Source organism: Monopterus albus, unplaced genomic scaffold, assembly GCF_001952655.1.
Source record: "Monopterus albus unplaced genomic scaffold, M_albus_1.0 scaffold143.1, whole genome shotgun sequence".
NCBI lineage: Eukaryota > Metazoa > Chordata > Actinopteri > Synbranchiformes > Synbranchidae > Monopterus > Monopterus albus.
Genome location: NW_018128023.1, coordinates 1,169,963 through 1,180,803, shown reverse-complemented (window position 1 = coordinate 1,180,803; position 10,841 = coordinate 1,169,963). Strand labels below are relative to the sequence as shown.

At 38.2% G+C, this 10,841-nt stretch overlaps 1 protein-coding gene across 1 annotated transcript in view; it reads right to left on the bottom strand.

The window, feature by feature from the left end:
• Positions 1-2,857, bottom strand: part of LOC109968151 (nuclear factor erythroid 2-related factor 1) — a 5,992-nt gene extending 3,135 nt beyond the window's left edge. Inside the window, 2 exon segments of the mRNA XM_074527666.1 lie at positions 1-63; positions 1,654-2,857. The exon segment at positions 1-63 is cut by the window's left edge and continues 1 nt beyond it. Of these exon segments, the coding sequence (XP_074383767.1) occupies positions 1-63; positions 1,654-2,184 (594 nt within the window). The 5' untranslated portion in view covers positions 2,185-2,857.
• Between the last annotated feature and the right edge of the window lie 7,984 nt (positions 2,858-10,841).

Below are 10,841 nucleotides of genomic sequence, written 5' to 3'. Positions count from 1 at the left end.
TGTAGAACTGTGGGCCAGCTGAGTAATTTCAGCCGGCTACTCCTCCTCTGTAACATCATTCTCCTGGTAGGGCAAAGATAGACAGACAGAGAAAAAGGGAAGACATAATTAGTAAAGAAGGGGGTCCAACGATTCAGGATAGAAGAGAAAGGAAACAGAGAAATGAGCAATTACCTCACATCCAAATACCATAAAGACAATTACGTTACTGGTTCAGTGACCTCAATCCTGTCAGAGACATTTTGGATAGCTTAAGCAATGATTGCTGTTCTCCTGTGACAGAGGACAGGTTTATCTTATTAAGCAGTTACCTAAACTCAGTGAACTGACATTTGTCTATAATGAACTTTAGCTGCTTTTAGCATCCAGCCAACTGTGGTCAGAGCCCTTCAGAATGCATTAGAAATGTGTGTATGACAGTAAGGCTTAGATTAACATTTAGTATATTAAAAGATTCTAACTGGCCTCAGACATGACCTGATCCCATTGGAAAACATTCCTGATGAACCAAGTACAGCATTACATTTAAGTCACACACTGTGCCACAGAGACAGTATTACTGATTTCTCCCATGTTTAAATACCAGAAGAAGGTAGATTACATGTACATTAATGCTAGAGGTACAAATACACCAAATCACTCTACACCAGCCCAGTTCCAACCACACTCTGAGCCTGTCAACTTATACTGTGGCAAGTTTTCCCATCTTCAAATAGCCCAGTGAATGTAGACAGTTATTGGTCATTACTGTTAAAAATCGCGGTTGTAGTTCTTCTTTGAAACAATGTATTTACACAAACTACAACATCTTGCCCTAGAAGCAGAAAGTAAAAAATAAAAGATGTGACAACATCACATTATCCATGTGAAGACTCTTCTTCACATGCCCTAGGAGGGGGCACTGTTTAAGGATGGACCACCGCTTTTATGTAAGCAAAAATGGTGTAGGTGTAAGCCTCACTTCTCCACCTCTCTAGGCCCACAGCTGGTGGTCATGTCTGAAGAACAGGGATATGGTTACACTGGTGACAACAGCTGCGCTCAGGCCAAATATCCACCAAGCAGCTGTTTCTACCCTAAGCTAGAAAAACTGGATCACCGAGATCACTGAAAAGGTTTGGGTGTGATTACAGACTCTGAAACACTTACACTATAACTAACCCTAATGACAGTAGTCATACAAATTTAATTAAAGCCTTTTTTAATAAAAGCAAGCAGGTCAGCCTCTTGGCAAGAAGTAGTTTTATAGCTGTGTTGTCACCCAATACACTGGTCTTAATAGGCTCTTATTTGTGAAATTAACACAGAAGGCTTACTGTGACAACAGGTCAGGTGACAGGTGATGACACCAGTTAGGTGCGGTTTCAACGTTTTTAGCCTACATTGACTGACTGACCCTGCTATGGCAAAGTGAAAGTGAATGCACATTTCAAGTTTTGCCAATAGCTTATGTTTTATTGTTCCCTTGGGTACCAGGAAATGCAACAACATTATGTAACTTGGTGGATAGACACCTATTGGGTTGGTGCTGCTAGTTATAAGTTTTAACTCTAGTTTCACCTTACTCAAGTATGTCAGTTGGCCAGCCAATGTTTTTGGTAATTTATCTAGGTTATCAGTAAAGTTTACTTCACTTTATTACATTACACACACACTTGCCTCTTTGAGAAACCTGCAGGTTCCAGCGCCACAAGGCCCTTTTCCCAGTTCAGGGGTTGTTTGGCTCACGTCTTGGCCACTGTCAGGCAGGAGTTCGCTATCATCCCTGGGTTCGTCCCTGTTGCTTTCTAACCCTGAGCTGGTGTCAGTGCTGTTGGTGGTAGTGGTGGTTGAAGGCCCACTGTCATCCTTGTTACTTGCAGACACTTCGTGCACCAACCATGCGTTCAACTGCGTGGGGAACCGCAGGGAGCCAAGGGTCCTCACCTCGTCTAGCAGCCGGCGACTTGCAAAGAAATGGTCCAACTCGGGACATTTTGGGTGCACACCGTACCCATCAAGAGTGTCTCTCAAAATATGAAAGGGTGTCTGGATGTAGGCTGAACTAGGACCTGAATTGATCTCTATCAGGGGTGTATAATAACCGCTTAAGTAGCTGTCGAAATCTACACGAACTCCAATCAAACTGAGTAAGATTGTTAACTGAATCAGGCCTTCTGTAAAGTATTTTTTCGCGATTTGCATTTTCTAAACCCTTTCAGAATCGCGAATAATTGAGAAACCCTGACCTAACAGTTCCTCTTTCCCGAATGGACAAAGAGAAAAGCCTAACAAAAGAGCACGCCTTCTCCTGTCAGACAAAGAGGTACGCCTGTACCGGCGAAATCGTTAGATAGCTATGCTAGCTGTTAGCACTTAGCTATCCGCTTTAACTACCGATTAACGGGAACCTCTTGGCGCAAACATGACGAACACGTTGTCTTTCTATTCCGTGTGGTAGAGATGTTATTCGTCGGTGATATCGAGCTATCAAAACCTTCCTAACGTTGATAATTTAACAGAAAGTGAAATACATGAGAGCTAAATGCTGTCACTCTGAACTGCTGCTACTGCAGGAACTTCGCTTCTTGTTTGCATACCTCATGTGGATTGGACGAATGACTTGAACAACAGAATATTATTGGACAGTAAGAATGTCAATTATAATTTTGACCAATGATAACAAGGAACAATTGTTGACTGTAGCCAGACCCCACCTCAATTGAAACAGCACATATTATTTACACGAATTACAGAAGAAATCTATTTGGCATCACTAAAGAAAGGCAAATGAGATACAACTATAAGGAGTAACATGCCTGTAGAGGAGTTCCTGAAATAGTTCTCATGCGCATGTTAGGCTGCTGTTCCGGGACATTTGTGCTACGCTGCACTTGTCACATGTTAGGCCTGCTGGTAAATGACTGAATTACAATTACAACTCGTTATTGTACACAAATACACAAAACAAAGGGGTTGGAATCATGGCTTCTACAAAATATCTTAAACAATAGATATCTAAATTTTATTTTTGATTGTTGGTGGAAAGTAAGAACTCTAAATTGAGACCTACATAGCTGTTTATTTTCCACATTATTAAATTGACAACATTTCAGTTTGTACAATGCAATGTGAATAAACTACTAAACCATGTATAAAATAGTTAAAATAGGTCCTTGTCTAAAAATGTTATTAAAATGCTGCTACACAACATTAAAAATAGCATCCAATTATGCATAGTAATATATCAACTAACACTTCTATATTAAGGTAGACTACTTTCTGATAGAAGTCCACTTTAAGTAAAATGCTGAATGCAGGATTTCTATATGTAACAGTTACTTTACATTATGGTTATGCTTTTACTTAAGTAAAGAGTTTAAATACTTTTAATAAATTGAACATATTTAATTCATTTTAGAATAGAAAATAGACAGAAATGTTAACCTTCAAAAATTCAGCATTAAATGGAATTTGTGCATCTTATAACACTAATATGAAAAATGTACATATTTAAATGAGAATTGAAACATTTGTCCTTCTCATGTCACTGTGTTGCAATTCAGGCTGATTATATTGGTAACACAGTGATGTTGACTGTGCCTATAAGAACTCAATTGAAAGTTTGTTTTTCAGTGCAGTCATCTAATTAGTAGCCCATTAATTTATGATAACATCTTTATTCACTGCTTTATTTATTGCTCATGTTCACATTTCCCTCATCCCCAAATGGCTAAAACAAGATGAAGTTGTCCCTTATAAATTTTTGAGTTTGTCCCCTCCAGGTGAGCAAGACTGGTAGTACTATATGTATAGCACATTCACAGCTAACCTCTACTGGAACAAAGACACAAATGAATAAGATCAAATAAGAGCTGGAAAGCATTGTACAGGCTATTTCTCCATGCTCTGTTCATTTTTTAAACGTTTCAGTTGTTGAGAAACACATTTTTGGGCCATAGACAAAACAAATAACAAACACCAACATAAAATGTTTTGCTGGAGCTCAGTCTGCCCTCCAAGATCTTAGACTTAAACTATGTATGAAGTAAATATCAAAATGGAGCATTTTATAATACTCATGCTTTGATAAACAGAGATATCCAGGCTCTCTGTCTGGCCAAAATAATACTTGTTTACTAATGCTGTTATCCATGGCCTATGCAGGCCTATGTAAGTGCTGTGATAAGATTCAGCCTTGAGTTAAATCAAATCAAACAGAGGACAGATATAAATATTAAGTGTTGGAAGACACACTGCTTTATTTAAATCTAAAAATGCCAGGATGTAAAAATGATATGTGTCAAAGTCTTGCATTCACAAATTTGAAGTAATATCAGCAAAATGCTCTTAAAAATCTTAAGTAATAATCTTCATTGTGCAGGCAAACTGGTCAGTGGATGATTAGTGGATGGATGATAGTTAACATGGGACTTCAGTACAGTATTCATCACCTTGACACCCGGGAACATATGCCTATGGGACACATGCCAGAAGTCCTTCAGTGCCAACCATGCAACTGCCACTGAATCACAAACTTTCTGACAGACAGGACGCAGCAGGTGAAGCTGGGGAAAATCATATCCAGCAGTCAGCACTGGGGATATGTGCTCTACCTACTGCTCTTCTCACTCTGCACCAATAACTGCAACTCAGGAGACCCATCTGTTCACCTGAAATTTGCAGATGACACAACAGTCATCAACTTTATCAGAGAAGTGAAACAACTGACCCTGCAGTCACAACAACTTGGTACTGAACTGTATAGATAGCAGTGGATTTCAAGGGGAACTTTGGTCCCCTCTTACCAGCACTGTGCCAACAGTGGAATCCACTGGATTTGGAGGCTCCAAATTCTCACAGGACATGAAATGTAAATCCACTATCAAAAAGGCACAGCAGAGGATGTACTTCCTGCACCATCTCAGGAAGTTCAACCTGCCTCAGGAGCTGCTGATCCATTGAGTCTGTTCTCTGCACATCAATCACTGTCTGGTTTGGGTCACCCAAACAAGAGAAGAACAGACTACAACAGAGAGTCAGGACTGTAGAAAAGATTAACATCCAGAGTCAGGAAATGGGCAAAGAAAATCACAGCAGACCCACACTGGACACATCCTGCTCCAACTCCTCATCCCTGGTAGGCACTATAAAACACTGTGTCCCCAAAGAAGAAGACACAACAGTTTTGTCCCCCACACACCAGCACTCTGATGAATAGTAACACAGTCATGAAAAAACTCACATTGTGCAATAACATGTAGGCTATAGATCATCCATGAATTGCCAAATATGCAGAAGGCTGTACATAGGCCTATCATATGCACCTCCTACTGTATGTCTATAAAGCAACTTATTACATTACCCATTCAGTATTTATTTCAGGACTCCTTGCATTCTTCCACACCTTGAAATACTTACTCTTTTCAGCTTTGTCATCCTTGTTTGTGCTGTGTGTCCTGTGTATCTTTCTGAACACTGTTATTTGTAACCTAATGTATGTGTAAGCATTGAGAACCACTAGAATCCACAGTCAAATTTCTTGTATGTGCAAAGATAACTGGCTACATACTTGGATAAATGTGATTCTACCGTGTATATTAAATATATGATGTTGCTATTAAATAATTCAACTGTTACATATCAGTGTGTGGACTCCGGATGGACTTTACTGAGGGACGATACACGAGCATCAGTGATCTGGTTCCATTGCGACACCTGCTGGCCAGTAGTGGTAACATTAATGATATATAGGCAGTTTTTCTGCTGTAGTAAATACGAGACAGTAATTGAAACAACGTGTCATATTTTGTTAACTTTGGTTTTATAAACTAGCAAGAATAAGATGTTAAAATTATATCTTTATTTGCCTTCAGTTATCTACGCAAATTGCTTAGAAATCATACGTTTTTGTTTTGTTTACATAGACTGTTTACTTGTAAATTTCTCAAATTATACCGTTTTCTTATGTTGAGGTGACATGTAACACAAGAACGACATGCTATAGGCCTAAAAAAAAATCTGTCCCAACTTTGACATGACTTAAATCCAAACTGAGAATAAGTCCATAGGAAGTCCCATTTACTTAGGACTGTGGGTGCTGTAATTGAGCTTTTTGTACAACAGAAATCCACTGTAAGCCTTTTCGAAATATACCAATCTAGACAGATGTTTAGAAAATCCAGTTTTATTATGCACAGAATAACGAATGGGTATAACAAGTCTGGTTCAACCCAACAAGTTCAACACACCGTCTGTTGTCAGCTTGTGGCAGCCAGTGAGCCCTTGTGGAGAAGGGCCTCACATTTAGTGCAGACAAGTCAAACGCAAGTCAAAGGCTTGCGTGACGGCTACATCACACTTTATATAGCACACAGCTGCAGCATTATTACAGCAATAATGTAACATTTACACAATCAATAATTATCAGGTGAGATAGAAACAGTCAGCATGCACCAAATAAAGCACTGTGTCACCAGTTTACGCGCAGTCTTGCAAATCTAGTGCCTAACAACACCTATAGAAAATACGGACATTTGCGGTGTGTCTGGTGGCTCGACAAATCCAAAATATAAATGCTCCAAATCAAGTCGTTTTAACAAAAGCTGTGGAGAGTAGTCTACTGTAATTAATCTGATGCCAGCACAAAGTCGTTAGATCAATAAACATTTTCATAACGATATGAAACACATTTAAATAAACTTGGTGGAATTCTGACAGATATATTTGGGTCGATCCCCTAAATCAACTTCACAGGACGAAGCTGATTGGTGAAATTAGACATCACGTGCGGGAGGCCGGTGCGCATGCGCAAAATGACCTCGCAAAGACGCACGGGAAACCGAGGTGACTTCCGTGGTACTATTTTCTCTTTATTTTTTTGTTTTTTATTTCAAGAATTATAGTCTCCACCTTGCTTTTAATTTAATTCTCACATACTGCGTCGTATTCTGTGATATGCTGAGTGCAAGACCAAACTTGACTCTCTTATTATATATATATATATTTTTATTTAACTTGATTTTATATTGTTTTGTTAGGCTATCAGATATTGAGGTTTGCATCACATGTAACTAAAATGTTAAATTCGAGCGTGGTCTCATTGATTGGCGACTTACCTGAATAAAATGAACATGGGCTAGGTTATAAGCTGCATTAAACAGGTTAAATGACATGACTGAATTAGAAATTCGAACAGTTCAGTACTCTGAATGTATAATCAATGCTTTTGCAGGGTTGTTGTGGTTTTCTAGAAAATATTTTTGATAGGCTATTTATTTATTTAAGTGTTCTTACTAACCAAAAGCAAATTAATTGTGATTAGGTTTATTCTAAATAACAAATAATCAGGACATCAGTGAAATAATAACTGGTTATGTGTCAGTAGTTATACATTTATATTATCAGTTAAAGCAAATAAAAATATCACCATTAGCCTATGACAAACGTCACAAAATTAAAGTAGAAAAAACTCTTACCTCATTAATTATAATAATTATTATTTTCATTAAATATTAAAATATTTACTAAATAAATATTTGTGTTTAATTCCTAGCTGACAATCAAGCTCTTTATGAATAGAAGCTATAACATAACAGTAATGATGACAAGCTATAGTTTACCATAATTTGCCTACATATATATTACCCTAAATTAGGCCAGTAATTTATCTGGGCATATGGTTTTATATATATTATATTTATATTATCCAATCAAACGTGCAAACGGCAGTCCTGCCTTCCTATTGGTTCACCGCTCCAGCTCCAGCAGCCAATTACAGAGCGGAAATTGCCATCTGGCAGACTCAGTGGCGCCCCGCAGCGGAGATAAATGGATTTACATTACATTTTACATTCTGCTCGTTCTTAGCAGATTGAGTTGTTATAATGAAAATGCACAGCTCTTTTGAGAGATTTATTATTTGTAGTTTTCAGTACAGGTTCTGTTTTAATGCTGATGGACCGAACAGACTTTGTGGTCTGCAGGAAACTGTCCGTTTTGTGTTCGTCTAGTAGGCAGTGTTTCTGCTGTCCTCCATCAGCAGTAGTAGTTTCCTATTGGCAGTATTATAATACTGTTGTTTATTACCACGCAAAGTCATGCATACCACAATGATTGACAACTTTGATTATGATTTTCAGTATGTAACATGTCAGGGGATTCTGCAAAGTTGTTGATTTGCCCAGAAAGTGCTAAAGCAGTACTGGCCACAGGAGGGCGTGACTGTCTAGATTTTGTGAGTCGCCTGACCTATAGGTTATTCAACACTCTCACAACTGGAACCAGTGTTCACTATTTTAATTGTTTCAGCTCCATCAGGTACTTCACTGTTTAACCGAATAAGGACACACATACAAAAAAACTTTGGTGCTTTCCCCCTCTTTTTTCAGTATGAGAAGCAGCCCGGGATTTGATGTGCGAGTCTCAGATGACCACCTTGATAAAGTTGGTCTGCTTGCTGAGATTGGCAGCCTTCTCCTTGGAAATGAAAACAGAAACAGAAACAGTAAAATGGCCCTGACTAAGCAGAAAAACAGCCCTGCATGATGTGACCTGGTAACTTTGGAACGATATCAGCTTAGATGGGTATTGCATACAAACTGTACATTCACATCAACACGTGCACTGTTGCAATGATGTTGAAAAGTGTAACTTTCATGAAGAAAAAGGCAGGATATACATACATTTTGTGCATATTACATCTTCTATACATGCATACAGGATGCTTGCTCACACATGTTTTCTGGCCTGTTATGGTTCTCTGCCTTTTCCTGGGCTTGAAGTATAACACCCTATGTCTGCTCTGTTCCTGTAGCTATTGTGTCTTCTTCACTAATGGACTCACCATGTCTCCTTTTCTTTACTCTTTGTTCCACTTTTTTCTCTCCTGTATCATATACATGTATTCTCTGGGGGGTTGATTAAAAGGCTTTCTAGCTTGGGTGAGGAGAAAGAAGGGGGAGGGGTGGTGTGAGAATACGAAGAGTGGTCCTTATTACTCCATATGTCTGGACAGAAGAAGGTGGAGTGGAGGTGCTTTCCCAGTTAATCAATAAAGATACTATCCTTCTGCTGTATGTGTGTCTCTCTGCATCCCTCTCTTTTTCCCTGTCTCCTCTTCCCTCCACCCTCAGACTCTACCATTAGAGATAATGTGTCTGGGATTGACACCGTGAGGCCTGGGCACTATGACAGAAATACAGTTCTGCTCTGTGAGGTTCAATTCCATGTCAAAACTCTGTGGTCAACAAAGTGACCTGAGTCGTCAACTATTTAACCAGGCTGACTGTGTCTTATATGCTCTCTCAGCCATTTGCTGTGAAATTTATACTGATTCTGTGATTTCAGGACCAGTCTGACTTGTTCATATTCTTTAATGTAAAATTAATGATGCATTTAAAGAGATTTAAAGTACAAACCCTATTTGTTAATTCACTTGAATATTTATTTAAAAGGCAAAGGTATGAAGAAAAAAGTTTTCTGACCAACAAACTGCATTTTGTAAATATAAAAGATTTTGAATTTTATGCATGCAACGCAGACAAAACAGTTGGGACAGTGGCTAAATAAGACTCAAAGTTTTATAGTATATTCCAGTAACACCAATCTGGTAGACTTCAAAATAAGCAGCTTAATTGGTAACAGGTGAGGGCATTATGATTGCACTTTCACCCTTTCCTTAGGTTTTATTTAGTTTTATTGCATTTTGGAAACTGTCCCAGCTTTTCTGGAAATTAGGTTTGTATATAGAAATTTCTACAGCAAGCATACATTCAGTAAGAATAACTCATCTACATCTTCCAAAAAAATCAATATAAAGACAATACAATTAACTCTACTGACATGTTTTCTCTGCAAAGTACCAGAGATATTTTGATATTTTCCAGGAAACAGATGTGTGTAAACCCTTTAATCCTATTAGACACTGATTTCCACGGTCACAAGTTTTTTCACATTCATATATTTGTTGTCTGTTTCAAACTGTCCACTTGGCTTAGTAATTTTAGGTTTGTGTGTGTCAAGATAAAACTGAAATATGCATTTGTATGGTGACATAATGTACATTATCATTCAGAAGTTTGGGGTCACCTCCATTTTTCCAGTTTTTATTCTGGCATTTAAGCAATTTAAGTTCAGTGAATAACCTTAGTAAGAAGTAGAATAACCTAAGTTAAGAAGTAAACTGCTAGAGGTGCCACAAACAAACAAACAAACAAACAATCAGCAAACCCAACCCACCAAAGACTAAAAATGTATGTAAATTTCATGTAAACAGGCCTTTTTCAAGATTTACTTGTATCTTTTCTACACCATTGGAAGTAAATTAACCATTGAAAATCTATGCAAACAATTCCTATAGGTGTCCCAACTTTAGCTGATTACTAAGAACAAATGCTAACTGTGCAAAGACAGTGTTGGACAGCACTGTGTTATAACACCGTGTGAAGCATCATACAGAAAAAGGCAATTAACAAAAAATATCAGACATTTTCAGAGTTTCATTCTATAGCAGGGTAATGAGCCAAAAAAACACCTCCAGGCTCTGTAGATGAAAAGAACATGACGATTGGTTAGCACAGTGTCCAGATGTTTCCAGATGAAGAGTGAAGGTAAAGCAACCTGGAAGTGCATCACATTTGTGGGAACCTCTGCAACATTGTTATCTATCTGAACAATATCTGATATCAGTTGTAGAAAGAATGCCACAAGTTTATTTAGCATTGGAATTACACTAATAACAACCTGAAAACAGAAGATGACCCCAAACCTTTGACCAGTAGTGTATATAAATACCCATTGATTTCCTTCTGGATCTGTAAAACACACACATTCAATTCCATCTATCCATGCAGTCATGAGCT